This window comes from Melanotaenia boesemani, chromosome 4, assembly GCF_017639745.1.
Source record: "Melanotaenia boesemani isolate fMelBoe1 chromosome 4, fMelBoe1.pri, whole genome shotgun sequence".
In the NCBI taxonomy this organism is placed as follows: domain Eukaryota; kingdom Metazoa; phylum Chordata; class Actinopteri; order Atheriniformes; family Melanotaeniidae; genus Melanotaenia; species Melanotaenia boesemani.
Window position 1 is genome coordinate 12,805,813 of NC_055685.1, and position 18,564 is coordinate 12,824,376.

The following is an 18,564-nucleotide window of genomic DNA, read 5'->3' on the forward strand; positions in this document are numbered from 1 at the left end:
CATAAAAACATTTGTTGGCGGATTTTGTACTGGAGGCCCCTCATTGGCTAATCACTGTTGCTATGACATCGCCATCGCAGACGCTTCAGAGCGAAGCATCTTGGGAAATAAACACAACATTTTTTACGAAGATGTTTTGAGATGAAGTACTCCATTCAGGTTGAAAGTGAATAAACGCTACCAATATGAAGGTTTGTACCAAGAAAATCAGTAAAACACCAGATTTATTTGGCTTTACTAAGTGCATGTTAAGTTTTCTCATATGTAGGGGCTTCAGCGAGCGCGCTACATATGATTGCTAACTGTATGCAGCTCCAAGCTATCATGTTAGCTAAGGTAACGTATCTTAAAACAAAACTGTTCAGTTAAGAAGAGTCAGCATACGAGCTGCATTTCGAAGTTTTCTGCGGTAAATTAACCCCATTAATCAAATAAGACATTTTTATTTCGAGTTAAATGTTATGTTGTTTCCGTTATTGATAAATCTATAAGTTTTACTTAGCCTTGTTAATTTTAATAGCGATATCTATTATCCTTCTGTAATGGAAATTGCATCATTTTATAGATACTATTGGGCACCTGTTGAACGTAACAATTATAATTTAATTATAATAATTTTTTCTTTCTTTTTTTCTCTCCTCACTCTATTTTGTGTGCTCTATATGAACCTATATGCTTGAGGACATTGTCATACATCTAGTGAAATGCATAAGACTCAAAAATAGTAAACATTGCAAACATTAGATGTTATAAAAGCTAAGTCATGATCAAAGGCTCGTTTCCAGGAAGGTAGGGGGATTTTCTAAAATGCAATAAGAACTTAAATATGTTATTTGTTTGAGCCATTTTTAACAGGCATGATACCTAGAAAACTATTTTTAGTATATTTGCTGCCCATCTTAATTGCATTTAGAAAATATGCGTTTATTTAAAAGTTGATGCCAGAAGCTCACTGGCATTTAGTTAGTTAGTTGGTTATTGTTGTCTGATCCTCCTGCTTGTAATGTTAGAGATTAGAGATCCTTATTGTCATTGTTACAGGAACAGTGGAAATCTGTTTAGCAGCTCCATTTAGAAGCTTATTTAAAGTGCAAACTCAACTATACAAAAACATGCAAAAGATGCAGACAAAGAAAGTACATTGTGAACTTCAACAACCAGCCTCACAACGTTTTTTTTTTTTTTTGTTTTGTTTTTTACCCTCTTGTCAAAAGATGTCTGTACAATAGAATATAAAAATCTGAAAATTTTAAAAGATACATACAAGGTGCAAATGAAGAACTGTGAATAAATAGCGTAAGAATATCGATACAGAATATCACTAATATATGCACTGATGGAGGGTGAATATTGCACTGTCTTGGTGTGTGTTTGTTTTCTTTAGTTAGTGGGGTGGTAGGGGGATATGTATGTATGGGGTATATGCTGTACATTATCAACAGGATACAGATCAGAGCTGTAGAAAGGCCAGTTTACAAAACACACTGTCTGTGAACTCAGACAGCTGTAATTCATGCAGAATGAGGTCGACAAATGTCTCTCCTAATATTTAAGTCTATATTTCAGCACCATTAACATGTATGAAAATCACTTTTTGGTGAGACTGCACTAAACTGTTTGCTTATTAAACTGTTTAACTTGAAAAAACTAAGAAACATAATCAGAGATGACCATTAACAAATGCCTTTGGTTGCTAAGAAGTAATCTTCATCGTTAGAAAAGTCATTTTACATTCATTATTTGTGATCTTCAAATGATCAAAACAAAAACCATCACATCAATCAGCAATCTTTATCTCCACAGAGTGTTTTCGTCCTTGCTGACAAAGCCTGGGCAGGTTCTAACCTGCTGTATAAGTGGCAGAAAAGTCTTGGTAATTACATCGCTGTTGCTGGGTGAGTAATCTGATGGGATGTAGAATATAGCCCTTAAAACCATCTGATAATATACTGCTCTTATTATTACATGAAAATGAGTTGAGAATTTGACTTTTTACAGACAGGACAACACAGTAAAAATATTTGATCGCCATGGGCACAAGTGGACTGAACTGACCCTTCCAGGGTAAGAGTAAGACCGCATATCTTTAGGTTTCCACTTCGGCCCCACCAGGGTCCAGTGTTTACCACTCATTGCCTCTAAGTATTCTCCTACTCCCATTAGGCGCTGTATGGGAATGGACTGGGATAAAGATGGGGATATTTTGGCAGTAATAGCAGCAAAATCCAGCTCCATCTACCTCTGGGATGCCAGTGTCAATAAAACATCACAGATAGACAGTGGCATGAGGTATGATAAGTGCATATTTTCTCCTTTTGAAGAAAAAAAAGTTAGTATTTCTAACACTCGGGATTTTTTCCTTACTGTTGGTGATCTCAGCAAAGACCAGATGTCCTTCATCTTATGGTCAAAGTCTGGCCCACTGCTGGCTGTCGGGACAGCTAAAGGAAATCTGTTGATCTACAATCAGCAGACTTCTCGCAAAATCCCTATACTGGGTAATACATGCACAACAAACGGCTTTTTGACAGCTGATCAATCTTTGGTCAGTGTTATCATTTTGATCTCATGTACCACTCTCTCCGCATGCTAGGTAAGCACACCAAGAAAATCACCTGTGGGTGCTGGAGCTCTCAGAACCTTCTGGCTCTGGGAAGTGATGACAACACTTTGAGCATCAGCAATCATGAGGGGGACACCATCAGACAGGTAGCTACACTAACTATGTGTTTATGACAGCACAGACACAGACTTGATCACTGTATTGCTGTTAGTGTCATGGAGGTGCAATGTCAGAATGGAGAGAAACATAAAGATGGAAAAAGGGATCCAGTTATTATTTCTAATCTTTTGTCAGACCACGCTTCATGGAGAGCCAGCTGAAATTTACTTTTCAGTGATGAAGACAGATGAAAGGTCTTCGCAAGGGGAAAACACCGTGAGCTTGTTTTCTTTGTAACATTCATTCATTTTATTTTAAAAATATATGCATGATGTTGGCAGCCACACAGTATTAGAAGAACATTCAATATGCAGTATTATAGGTAGATATTGAGATGATGATATGACTTTCAATAGATAAATAAACAGTTAAATATATGGTGTAAATCTCAGGTGCATGAATGAAGTTTAACATCAGATGCAGCTTTCACTAATACAAATCTGTTCAAATAAAATTCTTAGTGTAGATCAAAAGATGTCATTGCAATCGTTGACCTTGTTGTAATGACTAACTCTTCAGGTGAGCATGACTGTGGACAAGAAGATACTGACACTTTTCAATGTCAACGACCCTCAAAACCCAATAGAGCTGACCTTTCAGCGGCGCTATGGACATATTGTGTCCTACCGCTGGTACTGTCCACACTCACACATTCACAATCTACTTAACTCTGGTAGTAAATCAAGGCTGAGAGTTCTGTACTGACTCTTGCTCCTTGTGCTCTCTGACTGTCCAGGTACGGTGATGGGTATATTCTCATTGGCTTCTCCCATGGATATTTTGTGGGCATTTCCACACACATCAGGGAGATTGGAGGAGAGCTCTATCAGGCTCATAACCATAAAGATAGTCTGAACAGTGTGGCCATCTCACCTGCATTGAACAAGGCTGCTACTTGTGGGGATAACAGGTACACAAGCTTTCAAAGAAAACACTCTTTGGTAAAGGTCAAATAATAAAGGCCTGTGTTTCTGTTGCAGCATAAAGATCTATGAGCTGTCTGATCTCAAAGAGATCAGCAATATAGTTCAACTGGATGATGAGACCAAAGGTTACTTTTTTTTTTATTTATACAGTAGTCTTGATACTCTTTTCTTTTATCTTGAATACAGTATACACTTCCCCTCATCTCATCCTGTAGGTCTGGATCAGATGAGCTGGACAGATGATGGACAACTCTTGGCAGTTTCCACACAAAAAGGGACACTTCATGTCTTCCTGACGAAGCTACCTATCCTCGGGGACAGCTTTGGTACCCGACTGGCCTACCTCACCTCCCTGCTGGAAGTCACTGTCTCCAACCAAGTGGAAGGGGTGAGAACACATCCGTGCATTAAGAAAAGAGTATAACATTAAAACAGTTAAATAAGAGAAATTTGTCTTTAACAAAAACAGTATTGGGGGAAAAATGGCAGCAGAGCAAGAAATCCTGCAACATCTATTGTAACGTAAGAAATTTAGAGTTTTCTGTAGTAACAAAGTTCCTAAGAAGTAATGGAGGCTATGATGCAGAAATATATCACAACAGCTTTTATTTTTCCACCCCAAACTTCTACCACTTTCACTGTTTAGCCAACTCGACTCAAGTCTTCATTATTTTCCTGTATTTTTCCTCTTGAGATAATTAGTACCTAATAACCCTTGAGGTGCCTGGTGATAGCACATACTGTAAACAGAATGACAGCTCAGGCTTCTATGAGCTCGAACCGAAGGCAACTGGACTTTTTTTTGCCTCTCATCCAAAATTCTTCTTTAGTTCTAGACTGAGTGGTTAGTGCTGAGAGGAGTTCCAGGCTTCTTTTTGTCAAGAGACAAAAAGAAGTCCAGTCGCCTTTGATTCAAGCGCTTAGGATTACCATGACCTGGATGACAGAGACTTGACAATGACTAGCATACACAGCAATTCAGATTACACTGTTGTAATTTCTCTGTCACATATCTGCATTTATTTTTGGTAAAGCCAGAGCAGCTGATGATGCTTTCAGTGTCAAATGTCAAATAGGAAATTCCACTTTCTTACTAGGAACATTGAACAAAGCATTGGTTTGGTATTATAAGCTTGTTTGATTATCAAATAAAATGAGCTATTTAACTGATTAGTAGGCAAACACCATCCCCCCTTCTGAAGGGGAATGATGTTAATGGAGTATGATGTGGAAGCTGGGTAGGAATGAAGATAGAGAATCTGGATATTTATGCTCTGAGCTGGGAGTGTGTTAAAAACAACATTTCACACCTGATCTGCTCACTGAATAGATACTTTTAAACCTCAGAGGTCCTAAACAAGGCGCCAGGGTTTAGTTTTTTTTTTCTGAGTTTTTGATTTTGTTGAATTTGTAGTGACTTAAGACAGCCAGATATAGTATATGTTCTCAAGCATGTTTTTTCTTTTGATATTTCACCTTTGATGAAAATGACTGCTGGCAAAGACAGGTAGAGTTCGACTTAATTTACCTCTGCCCATCCAGGAGGATATTAGCAACAGTGTTCTTTTATTTATCATAAGGCATTAGTTATTTCGTGAGTCATTAATACATGGCCTCACTTCTCAGTAATTAAATGTCATATGTCTGCCATTTTTTTAGATGATAGGTTTGCAAGACTACAAAAGACTACAAAACAAAAGACTACAAATAATAATAATTATAAATATCAGTGAATGTAAAGGAAAAGATGTCAAGATCATACAGTTTATAAAGCAGAGCCAGCTGTGTTTTGTGAGGATTAGATTTCATCTTTTGTCCCTTCCTTTTGTACTGTGTTGCAGGAAAGTCCTGTGGCCATACAGGTTGAGGTTGAGCCCACATTCATTGCAGTGGGACCCTACCATGTTGCTGTGGGAATGAACAACAGAGCCTGGTTTTACGCCTTGGTAGATCAAAAACCTGGTGTGTATGTTGTTTTGTGTAAATTCACTGAACCACACATTTTTACACTTTAACTGAAAGGTTATTGTGTGCCATCCAGGTTTTAACAAGCTAAAGGACATAGAGTATTTGGGAACAATAGTCAGCATGCGCCTTAATGCAGACTATGCAGCAGCACTGTTTGAAGGAAAGGTGCAGCTACACATGGTGAGCTACCATACACGTCTTCCTTCTCTTTTTATATGACTTTTTACTGTCACAGAACAAACTACAACTTGAGTAAGCATGAGCAAACTCTGGGTCTGTGTTGGGTTTCAGATTGAAGGTAAAGACCAGGAGGAGAGGAAGCAGATGAAGCTCTTCCCAGATGATGAGAGAAAAGGCCGGATCCTTTGCCATGCCCTCACCACTGACTTCCTCTACTACGGCACTGATGTAAGATTCGGTCTGCATCTCAGTCACGCTGCTCCATAGGGAATGAAATTCATTCTTCATTCTCTGGTTGTGATATTTGTTTTAATAAGAATTATGCACTCATAGGCAGAAGGTTTTGCTTTATACTTGTAACATTAGAGAATAATCATTTAAAGTTATCAGTGATCACATATAATTTCCTTCTTTATTTATTAAGAACAGAAAAATTCCCCCTCTAAACTTTCTCTTTAACACTCCTCGCTTTTTTCTCCCTACCCGACCCAACTTCCTTTCTTATTTTTTGACGCTGCAGTCTTGTTGTCTGCTAATGCGAGTTATATTTGTTTTTTTCTTCTCAGTTGGGTAATGTGGTGTGTGTATTGGTGGAGGACTGGGAAACAGTGAGCAGCTACAACCATGCAGTCGGTGTGAGAAAGGTGTTCCCTGACATTAATGGGACCCGGCTGGTGTTCATCGATGAAAAGAATGACGGCTTCCTTTTCTCACCTTCAAATGTTAGTATTTAATTACATCACTCTTGAAAGTGTATACTGAAAGTATACTAGGTCAGAGTTTCTTTGGTCTTATAATAGAAGGGTGAAAAGGTTTTTTCTCTTTTGATAAATTATCTTAACTTGAATAAGTAAATAAGCAAATAGTTCAGAAATTCATAGAAAAAGAGGACACAATTTCATAATTATTCTTAACTGACTTGTGTGTATTTGTATCCAGGCAACAGTCTCCTGCTTTGAGCTTCCCAACTTTTCTCCAACCATCACAGGAGTGCTGTGGGACAACTGGCATGCCGACAGAGGAGTGTTTGTGGCTTATGACGATGACAAGGTTTACACCTATGCCTTGCATAAAACTACAATATATGGTAGGGAGAAGCCGTCTTACTCACCGTCAGTGCCACATTTACCATTTTTTTAAACATATGTTTCTAGAAGCATAGAGGTCTTGTCTGTCATGCACATACACAAAGTTGCTGTTGTCCTGCAACAAAAGTAGAGAGGAAATAGGTGCAGTGTTTTCTTTACTGTCACTCTGCTCAGGCCCCCAGGTGGTCTTGGTGGGGAGCACTGCACTCCTTTTTTCCCAGAGGCCTTTGCTCCTGCACAATGGTGAGCTGACCTGTCAGATGACAAGCGGCAAGACCAGTGAAGTGGCTCTGAGCACGCACTCGTTCATCAAGCGCTCGACTGGCACATCGACAGATTCACCGGTAGAGCTCAGCAAGCAGCTCGCTCAGGCTCTCCAGCTTAAAAGGTCAGCCCAGCTGTTAATACTCTACAGTCTGCTTGTGGCAGAAAAGGCTTTAAACTTGCTTATCTCTGCTATTGGACACATGTTTGAGTAAAGCTGGACGTGACACCCAACAGACTGTTCTGTGGTTTGGTCATACATTACATTCATTTTGTATGTGATCTATTTGTGTTGTTTTATTTTCATTTCAAAGTTAAAATGTTTCTTTTAATACCCGTTCAAATGGGGTAAAATGCAATCACTCTTGTTGCATCAGCTTTGCTTGTTTGATTTTCTGTCAGAGTGAAGATGGAGGTTTTATAAAAAATGTTGGAAAGTTGTAACAGAACACTGAAACACAAGCTGACTGCAGAGGATGCAGCACATGATGCAGACAGCAAACTGGAAAGCACTATCAGCGATCACAACTTTTTTTTGTGTGTAATATTTCTAAGTATGTATCATCAGTATTACCATAACATACAGCATAGCAGAAGAGAGCATTAAACCAAAATCCACAGACACACATTCTCAGCATCACTTCTTTGGAGGATTACCTGCTGCTTCGTGGTCTCAGTCAGAGGTTTTTCGGACTAATATCACAGAGCTGGGTAGAGTAGTGTACACAGGTCCAATGCATATGATGTAGACATTTACTTGTTCATACTGAAACCCTCCAGAAATAAAATTTCCAGCTTAGCTTTCTATGTGAAAATGCAAGTAACTGTTATTTTTATGATCAATTTTCAGTCGCCATTTGGTTTTATTTAGGCAATGGGTTTTACTTCAGACTAGAGCGTGACTTCTGGTAAGTTATTTACAAAGTACTTTGATTTTTACACCCAGGCAAACTGCTACTGAAAGCAGAGAATAGAATTTCTAACAAGGTAAGTCTAGAAATCCCTGGCTTTTTCCTCTGATGGAGAAGCTGTTCATCTACAGTTTTATCCTCACATGGGACTTTGTTGTTCTGCGTAACATCTCACCTGACCTGTCAGAAAAACATGAAGGCATATTTCTCCCACTGCTGCAGCCTCTAGTGGCTGAAATTATTGTTACAACAACAAATGCTTAATAAAAAAAAACCCGTCTCTTTTTTCCAGGTTCAATGAGGCATGGAATCTATGCAAGTCTGCGGGCAGTGACACAGACTGGGCTGAGTTAGGCAAAGCTTGTCTGGTCCACATGGAGGTGGAGCTGGCCATCCAGGTCTACCGCATGAGTGGGAATGTGGGCATGGTCCTGTCACTGCAGAACATCCAGGTGCAAATACACATTCATTTATTAAAACTCTGAGGACATTGAGAGTTCATTTACAATGTAGCTAAAGGAAAGAAGAACAAATGAAAAAAGTAAACAAACCTTACACACATCTCATTTGCCCACTTGACTCTTTCCAGGGTATAGATGACAAGAATTTACTGGCAGGACATTTGGCCATGTTTCTAGGAGACTACAACCTGGCCCAAGACCTTTATCTGTCCTCAAGCTGCCCTGTTGCTGCTCTGGAGGTGTGTTTGTGTTTATATGACCAAAACCCCTGTTTAGGTTTTATGGTGGAATCTGTGTAGCGCAGATTCATGACAAAGTCATCTCAAGGCTTTTTTAAAGGTACAATCCAATTCAATCTGGTTCATTGTAGTCCAATTATAATCTGATTCAAACAGATCCATTTCATGATCCATATTAGGCCAACTTATAATAACTGTATTCTTATAAGCAAATTCATAGGAAAATAATTGCCCAGCCAAGGAAACTAACAGATTACACTGAATATTCTTCTTCAGTTCAGTCCCCATCCTGATCATGCACAGGACAGTGGGCTACAGTGGGAAGGAACAATCTCCCTTTTAACAGGAAGGAAAACTTCCAGCAGAACCAGACTCAGGAAGGGCGGCCACCTGGCTCAACGGGTTGGGGGTGTAAGGGTCAGGGTGGAGGGGTCAACAACACCATAACTGTAAACCAGGGGTACCTGCTGAGAAAGCGAATCACAAATGAAGGACAACAATGCTATATATTTATACATGAAAATTGAAGAGTTTAGAGAGAAAAGTCCAAAGACATGCATGTTAGGTTAATGTCTCTCTGTGTTGGCCCTGTGATGGACTGGTGATCTGTCCACGGTGTACCCTACCTCTCATCATGGGACATCCCCCAGCAGTCTAAGGCACCATAACTAACTAAAGGGGTGACTAAAGCTCTCTCAAGCCAGCCTAACTATATGCCATGTCAAAAAGGAAAGTTTGAAGCCTAATCTTAAAGGTAGAGAGGTCTGCTTCCTGAACCCAAACTGGAAGCTGGTTCCCCAAAGAGAGGCCTGATGACTGAAGGTTTGCCTCCCATTCTACTTATAGAAACTCTAAGTAAACCTACAGTATGAGAGTGACATGCTCTGCTGAGAAAATATACAACTATGAGATCTTAAAGATACAATGGTATAAATAAAATGTGTGAGTAACTGTTTGGGGTTTGTAAAATGAGCTGTTCCTCTGACATCATGATGCAGTGCTGTGTATCTGTGTGTTAGATGAGAAGAGACCTGTTGCACTGGGACAGTGCTCTTATGTTGGCCAAGAGGCTCGCAGAAGACCAGATTCCCTTTATCTCCAAAGAGTATGCAGTCCATCTGGAGTTTATGTGAGTGTATACACACACAACCCACCATGTTTACCATTCAGTGGAGTTGATCCTCTTGAACTATTACTAAAGCTCACTTTCTCTTTTTGTAGTGGGGATTATGTTAATGCATTGGCGCACTATGAGAAGGGCATGACACACAATAATAAAGTAAGTGTAGTTTTATGTTTTTGTTGTTTAACTTGACCGTTTTTTGCTCCACATCCAGCAGTATTTTTTAACTAAATTATTTTATTATTATCATTACGCCTCGTGGCTAAAATGGTCACATAGAGCACATCTCCTGCACACAGTTTGATGTTTATATTTACAAAGAGCATTTAAAAGACAGGATGGGGTGATTTGCTGTGCATCAGCCTTAGGTCCTGAGTGAAAAATGAGAAATTGATCTCAGTTTTGTTCTCAGCTTTCCCCCCTCTCTGTGCAGTTCCAGGAGCATGATGAGGCGTGCCAGGCAGGTGTAGCCAGGATGTCCATCAGGATGGGTGACATTAGGAGAGGAGCCGCTCAGGTTATCCAGCACCCGAGCAGAGCGCTCAAGAAGGAATGTGGTGCCATCCTGGAGAGCATGAAGGTAGACTCGTATAAAAGGTGGAGGTGGAGATTCTTACAGCTGGAGGGACTCGTTTTCATATGATTTCTACTCTTTTGTGGTTATTTTTTTGTTGTTTTCATCCATTTCCTAATCATTCCAGCAATTCTCTGAAGCTGCTCAGCTTTATGAAAAAGGCCAGTTTTATGACAAGGCTGCATCCGTTTATATTCGCTGCAAGAACTGGTGAGACAAATCTCAACTTTCAGAGCGGCAAGTTTCCTCATTCTTATGTAATTTCAACCTTCTTTCCTCTGTTCTCAGGGCGAAGGTGGGAGAGTTGCTCCCAAATGTATCCTCTCCCAAGATTCACCTTCAGTATGCAAAGGCTAAGGAGGCGGATGGCAAGTGGGTTTTCAGCCTCAGTATCGTCCCCTTCTGCATACTAGTGGATTATCAAAAAGGATTCTGGTGCAATAAGTACTTTGTCCGCCAGGTACAAAGATGCAGCTCAGGCTTATGAGAGCGCAAAAGATTGGGACAACGTGATCCGCGTGCTGCTGGACCACCTCAACAATCCAGAGGACGCCGTTCGCATCGTCAGAGAGACGCAGAGCATTGACGGAGCAAAGATGGTGGCCAGGTAAGACCAGCATGGCAACACAGACACACAACCAAATACTGTTTCCTCACTAATTTGTAATGATTGTCACCACTTCTTAAGTCTTAGCCTTAACTAAACTTAATTTGTTTTTTTGTTTTCAACAGGTCCATCTCAGTTTTTTAATCTTATGACATTATAAAATCGTTCTTTTTCATTTCACCTCCACATTGTTATTGCCATCATTTACTTTCTGCCACTGAGTGTTGACCTCAGACTGCAGACCCAACTCCACATAGCTGATGCTTATAGCAGGATCCCAGTGAGTCCTTTGGAGCAAACTCTTTAAAAGGCGGCAACTACTGAGAATTTTTTGCGAACCGACTGATCAGTTAGATTGTTATGAATAGTAAATACCAGAAATGTTTGATGTTTTTGATTAAAAGTCCAAATTCAAGCTGCTTTAGGGGGAAAAAAAACATTTAAGAAAGCAGGAGAAGCAAAGTGCTGTTTGTTGGTAAACCTCCTACAGTTTGTTTTCTTCTTCCATTTGAATAATTCACATTTAGCATATGTTTATGTATGTGCAAGGTTCTTCCTACGGTTGAATGACTACGGCTCAGCCATCCACTTCCTGGTTCTGTCTCAGTGCAACGATGAAGCCTTCCAGCTTGCCCAGCAGCATGGACAGATGGAGGTCTATGCAGACATTATTGGTCAGTCTTTGTGTGAAGATTATACTGATATTTTACAACTTGAAATTAAATTCTCAGTGGCTCTGACTTTGTGTTTTTTGCACTTTTATACGAGTGATGGCAGCATTATTGTTGTCAGTGTAATTTTAATCAGATGAACAGTAAGGTTAGTATTCTCTGATTTATTTTTGTCAGGCCCAGAGGCTACACAGGAGGACTACCAGAGCATCGCTCTGTACTTTGAGGGAGAGAAGAAACACCTGCAGGCTGGCAAGTTCTTTCAGAAGTGTGGGCAGTACAGCAGAGTAAGAGCCACAGAATCATTTATGTACTCATCAGTCATTTTTTATGACCTGTATTTTTTATGGTTTTATTTCTCTGTCCCCCTTTCAGGCCCTGAAGCACTTCCTGAAGTGCCCCAACACCGAAGACAACCTGGCAATTGAAATGGCTATTGAGACTGTGAGCGTTGTGTGTTGCTACATAAATTTATATGTTTAAAATAAACCAGGCTTTCGACTGAGTGCAAGTCTTTTCTGTGTTTTTCCATCCAGGTGGGCCAGGCCAAGGACATCTCTTTGACCAATCAGCTGATAGATTACCTAATGGGAGAAAGCGATGGTATGCCCAAGGTAATGTCTGTTATGGATTTAACTCAGGAATTATGACTTTCTAAGCATCAGGAGTATGTTGTCATATTTCTAACGTTACATTTTTGTGATGTAAAGTTCCAGTGTGTAAGATTTAGGAGGATCTGTTAACAAAAATGCAACATAATATTTATAATTTTTTAATTAGCATAGCACTTAAAACAAGCCATGTTTGTTTTGTATTGTTTGTACCTCCCTCCCAGGATGCAAAGTACCTTTTCTACCTATATATGGCTCTGCAGCAGTACAAGGATGCTGCTCGCACTGCCATCATCATTGCAAGAGAAGATCAGTGCGCAGGTACAAACACTCAGACAAAGATTTCCAGTAACAACATTAGTGTTTTGATTTTTACTCCTTTATTGTTTGCATGTTTTGCCACAGGGAACTACCGTAATGCCCATGATGTGCTGTTCCGCATGTACACGGAGCTGCAGACTCAGAAAATTAAGATTCCTTCTGAGATGGCCACCAATCTGATGATCCTCCACTCCTACCTGCTGGTTAAGGTCAGTACAGATCAAATTTATCATGCTGCTGCTCAGATGGCAGATTTTTTTTAACTGGACTAAACAAATGTTGTTTATATGATGTTCTGTTCAACCATACACACAAAATCAACTTATTCCAGACAGACTCAAAGACAAAGGAAAAAGATAGCAGAGAGAGAGCCTTTCCTGGAAGCCCTAAGAGCTTGATTAATGGCAGCTGGACTTCTTTTACCTGGTGCCTGAAAACATTTCACTTCTCATCTGAAAGGCTTCTTCAGTCCTGAAGTTAGAGCACCAAGTAAAAGAAGTCTTGTTGCTCTTATTCAAGCTCTAGGATTACTGAGAACATACTTTCCTGGAGGTCACTCATAGTGTCTAAATTTGTTGCACAGTCTTTTAGAAAAAAAAAACAACACAACTTCATGTTGGTGAGGCCGCTCCAGTCCTGTCTTTTCTTTGTGATCCCACTACAGAGTAAATATCTTATAATGACCTGTCTCTGAGAAGAGGAGTGATCCTTAGTTGATCACAAACAGACAGCTCAGCTGTGAATGCCAGACTGAAGGGAGGGACTGGATCATTCACATTATACTCACAGCCCTACTGGGGAACTGAACTGGTCTGTCTCCCAGATTGATTGATTGATTGATTCTTCTTCCTGACACAACCCTCTGCATTTCTCTGGGCTTGGGACCGGTCCTCAGATCACTGGCTTATGTCTGCTTTGGGGCTGCAGATTGATTTTGTATGTTTGAGTGTTGTGCATATTATTGTGCACAGCCCACATGGGCTTACAAGACAACATTACAATATATATTTAAACAATCCAAAGATGGCAAAAGAAGGAGGAAAAAAAAAGGAAAGAAAAAAAATCTTCCAAAATATGCAAGACAATAATAGAAAATTAGATACTTATATAAGGTAGAATGTTTCTGTCTTAATGTCCATGCTTTGTCAATAAACCTGGCTAAAGCAGAACTCCTCTATGAAGAACCAACTCAACACATCGCACTCAGACATCTAAAATAAGTCAGGATTCTCCCTGTGAACATTTTCAAAGATTTCCATAGTTCGGTATACAACAGGCACTGAAACAAAAAATGAAGTTCATCTTAAACATTAGGATTTCACAAAATACATATACACATACAGCCAAGGCAGAGGTCATGTACCTGGCAGTGTTGGTTTGTCTGTCTGTTGGCAACATAACTCGAAAAGTTATGGACACGTTTTGATAAAGTTTTCAGAAAATCTCAGAAATTGAATAAGGAACAAGGGATTAGATTCAGGTATTCAGATTCAGGTATTTTTAAAGGATTTTTTTACTATAGGGAAATAACTTTGCCGTTAGAGCTTGTAACTGATAATGCCTACAATCGTTCATCCATCCATGTTCCATATTGCTTAGTCCAATTCAGAGACATGCTGAAACCCACGCCAGTGTTGGGTTTGATGAACTTAAAAGTGCCCTCTATTTGATTGCATCTTTTAAAATATTTTTGCCAGACATTAGCAGGTTTTAAGTTGGTCATAGAGAGCCTTAAATGTAAAATTGCTGACAAGCACACATTCTTCATATGGCTATCAGCTTAGTTCACAGTATAGTAAAAGATCATTTCATTCGTCACCTTCAAAGGGTGTTGATATTTCTTCTGTTGCGGCCACTGACTTGGCCTTGTCTGACCATTTTTGTATTTTGTTTGATTTACTGATTACTCAGAAAGTCCAACCAACCTGCTCCTCCGTTAGGAAGAGGTACAATAATGAAAGAACAAGTGCTAAGTTTGTGGAGGCCATAGCTATGTTACCAACGACTAGTGCAGAGTCAGTTGATGGACTCCTGGATCATTTCAATCTGAAAGTCTTGAATGTAATGGATGCTGTTGCACCGATAAGAATCAAGAGCACTTTGAGCAAACAGAAAACACCATGGAGAAACACCACTGTGGTTACCAGCCTAAAAAGAGAATGCAGAAAAACTGAGCAGAAATGGCAGAAAAATAAACTTCAAATTCACTATGAGCTGTACAAACAAAGCCTGCGTAACTATAACAATGAGCTGTGCAAGGCCAGAGAGCTGCATTTATCTGAAATGATTAACAGGAATGTCAACAATTCTCGCACTTTGTTTGCTATGATTGAAAAACTTACAAATTGTCCTATACAGATAAGCCCAGAGCTCCTTTCCACTGAGAAATGCAACCAATTTGCAAACTTTTTCAGCCAAAAAATTAAAACAATTAGGCAAAATATAAATTCCACACAGTCACACAAGAAAACTAACCTGTGTCTAAAACCCGGAAATAATTCTGATGTTATGTCGCAATTTAAAATGGTTGATTCAAAAATCCTACAAGAAACAGTTTGGCATTTGAAATCAACAACATGCACTCTGGACATGATACCATCCGACTTTTTAAAAACAGTTTTTACCTCAGTAAAAAGTGATCTCCTACTGATAGTTAACAGCTCACTGGCATCAGGCATTTTTCCCAAGTCACTAAAGATAGCTGCTATTAAGCCACTCCTAAAGGATTCTAGATGCCTCTATAATGAACAACTATAGACCTGTCTCTAACCTCTCTTTTATTTCCAAGATTATTGAGAAAGTTGTATTTCACCAGCTTCATGACTTTTTAAATGAAAGTGGAGATCTTGATAAATTTCAGTCCGGCTTCTGACCTCATCACAGCACTGAAACAGCTCTGGTCAAAGTGCTAAATGACATTAGGTTGAATACTGATTCTGGTCAGGTATCGGTCCTGGTGCTGTTGGATCTCAGTGCTGCGTTTGATACTGTAGATCACAGAATCCTGTTGCACAGGCTGGAAAACTGGGTTGGACTTTCTGGAGCGGTTCTTAACTGGTTCAGGTCCTATTTGGAAGGCCGGAGTTATTTTGTTACGATCGGCAGCTATGAATCCGAGCGAGTGGCCATGACTTGTGGAGTCCCCCAGGGGTCAGTCCTTGGACCTCTTCTGTTCAACTTGTATATGCTCCCTTTGGGTCAAATATTACAGAACTATAGCATTAGTTATCAAAGTTATGCAGATGATACCCAACTTTATGTGTCTCTGTCACCAGACGACTGCAGTCCAATAGACTTAATGTGTCAGTGTCTGGAGCAAATAAACACCTGGATGAAGGAGAATTTTCTACAATTAAATGAAGACAAAACTGAGATTATTCTGTTTGGTAGCAAAGAGAAGAGGGTCAGCATTGGCAAACACCTGGAGACTCGAGCTCTTAAAATCACCAACCAAGTTCGTAACCTGGGAGTGTTGATAGACTCAGATCTGACTTTCAGCAGCCACATCAAAGCTGTCACTAAGAAGCTTTTTACCAGCTCAGAAACATCAACAGAATTAAAAGTCTAGTCTCCCAGAAAGACCAAGAGAAACTCATCCATGCATTCATCTCCAGTAGGCTGGATTACTGTAATGGTCTTTTAACAGGACTTCCTAAAAAGAGCATTAAACATCTGTAGCTCATCCAAAACGCTGCTGCTAGAGTTTTAACCAGGACTAAGAGATCTGAACACATAACACCAGTTTTGAAATCTTTACACTGGCTTCCAGTCAGTCACAGAATAGATTTTAAAACCCTTCTGATAGTTTACAAATCCCAGAATGGTTTAGGCCTAGAATATATCTATGATATGTTCAGAGAATATAAACCTAGCAGAGCTCTTAGATCCAAAGACTCTGGTCAACTAGTCCAAACCAGAGTCCAGACTAAACATGGAGAAGCAGCATTTAGCTGTTATGCTGCAAACAAGTGGAACAAACTGCCAGTGGAGATTAAACTTTCACCAAATGTAGACATTTTTAAATCCAGGTTAAAAACATTTCCTCTTTTCTTATGTGCCTAAATGTAATTTATTATTTTATTGTGATTATGTGTTGATGCCTTTTACTATTTCTAAATATCTGTAATGCCTTTGTTTTATGTAAAGCACTTTGAATTGTCCTGTACATGAAATGTGCTATACAAATAAACTGCCTTTACTGCAGACAGAGCAACAACTATCAGTAACATACGTTAAAATGATCAGCTCTGTTGTGGGCATGTTTGAGCCCACACTGAAAGATTTAACTGTAAGTGGTGTGACTGTGCTTCTCCACATGCTGTCATGTAGATCCACGTGAAGAGAGGAGACCACCTAAAGGGGGCACGGATGCTCATTCGTGTCAGCAACAACATCAGCAAGTTTCCTGCACGTGAGTCTACAAAAAACTCAAAATCTTAATTGCCCCTTGCAGTCAGTAAATTTTAAAACATCTGTGTGTGTGTGTGTGTGTGTGCAGATGTTGTTCCCATTCTGACATCAGCAGTAATTGAATGCCACCGAGCCGGACTGAAGAACTCAGCCTTCAGCTTTGCTGCCATGTTAATGAGGCCAGAGTACAGAAACGAGATTGATGCAAAGTACAGGAAGAAGATTGAGGCAATGGTTCGGTGAGTAATGAGGATCTCGCTCCCTTCTATTCACCATTTGTAATTTTTCTTCCTGTTCCATGTTTTTCAGTCTCCATCTTCTGCTCCTCACCCACACATACTTTATGCAGTTCAGATTCCTCCTACATCGTCTCCTTATTTTTACAAAATTCATGTTATACCACAGCCGTCCAGACACGTCAGAGCTAGAGGAAGAAACTACTCCATGTCCCTTCTGTGGCTTCCAGCTGCCACAGAATGAGCTGCTGTGCATCTCCTGCAAGAACAACCTACCATACTGCATTGCCACGGTACTAACACATGACCACTGTATTCATTTAAAGCAATAAAGTTTTCTTCCATTTAACGTTCTATACTAATTTTTTGTTAATCAGGGTCGCCACATGCTGAAAGAAGACTGGTCCGTCTGTCCTCATTGTGAATTTCCTGCTCTCTACTCACAGTTTATTCTGTAAGTAGCATACCTGCATGGGAGATTTGCAGGTGCTAGCAGTATTGTAGTTATAATCTAAGAAATAGCCTAGCCCTTAAAAAAGTCTGGAAAAAAGTCTGGAAATACAAATGTCATTTATGCTTTGGTTTGTGTACAGATTGCAAACACACAACACAAGTTTAAGGTGAGCCATAAAGGTTCCAGAAAGATAAATAACCCAAGCCAGGTTAACAGCCTGCAGGCTGTAGCCCTCAAACTCTACAGATAAATGATGGTGTTCTCACAGAACTCTGCAAGAAACTTAGTAAGAGTTTTTTCCCATGTATTATCCATTTTCATCATACTCAGAGGCACACTGGCTTTTGTTGCAGGCTGCTGGAAACTGAGACTGTGTGCCCCATGTGCTCCGTCAGTTTGAGTGGCGCAAATGTGAGGAAGATCTCTGATTGTTCAGAGTACCTGCAGACCAATGATGTGGATCAGGGATGAAGACGGGCACCAACCAAACATACCAAATAAATTATGTATATTTACATTAAGTTCTATATTTAGGTCTAAGTAATGAATCCTGTTTTAGTGGTGGGGGGTTGTTGAGCTTATTTTGTTTACATGCTGCCCCCTAAAGAAAACAATGATTATTTGTATCTTTCTGATTATCTGTTTTATTTGTAAGCAAAAATTCTTGTGTATATTTAATAAAACATACTAAAAACATCTGACAGATTTTCTTTACATTTTCAACTGTTTTTTTAAAGGTGCAGTGTGTAACAGAATCAAAGCCCAATGAGAAAATTTCAATATATCAAAAACTGTGTT

At 39.6% G+C, this 18,564-nt stretch overlaps 1 protein-coding gene across 1 annotated transcript; it reads left to right on the forward strand.

Moving 5' to 3' along the window:
* Window positions 1-102: 102 nt before the first annotated feature.
* wdr19 (WD repeat domain 19) lies at window positions 103-18,419 on the forward strand. Its single transcript, XM_041983868.1, has 36 exons — window positions 103-191; window positions 1,804-1,895; window positions 1,999-2,064; window positions 2,164-2,289; window positions 2,380-2,498; window positions 2,594-2,709; window positions 2,858-2,938; window positions 3,242-3,354; window positions 3,459-3,632; window positions 3,703-3,773; window positions 3,864-4,036; window positions 5,490-5,610; window positions 5,690-5,796; window positions 5,908-6,024; window positions 6,363-6,518; window positions 6,736-6,883; window positions 7,059-7,272; window positions 8,352-8,511; window positions 8,649-8,759; window positions 9,779-9,888; window positions 9,981-10,038; window positions 10,316-10,462; window positions 10,584-10,666; window positions 10,745-10,828; window positions 10,917-11,063; window positions 11,613-11,737; window positions 11,912-12,021; window positions 12,110-12,178; window positions 12,271-12,348; window positions 12,570-12,666; window positions 12,751-12,875; window positions 16,996-17,077; window positions 17,165-17,315; window positions 17,482-17,605; window positions 17,690-17,766; window positions 18,120-18,419. Exons 1-36 carry the CDS (start codon window positions 186-188, stop codon window positions 18,235-18,237), a joined length of 4,056 nt encoding a protein of 1,351 aa, XP_041839802.1. The 5' UTR covers window positions 103-185; the 3' UTR covers window positions 18,238-18,419.
* Window positions 18,420-18,564: the final 145 nt, after the last annotated feature.

Excerpts from the sequence above, each read along its gene's own strand:
- wdr19 (XM_041983868.1), top strand. Across the intron at positions 2,710-2,857 it reads AGGGGGACACCATCAGACAG|ACCACGCTTCATGGAGAGCC; the intron begins GTAGCTACACTA and ends ATCTTTTGTCAG. Across the intron at positions 12,179-12,270 it reads TTGAAATGGCTATTGAGACT|GTGGGCCAGGCCAAGGACAT; the intron begins GTGAGCGTTGTG and ends TTTTCCATCCAG.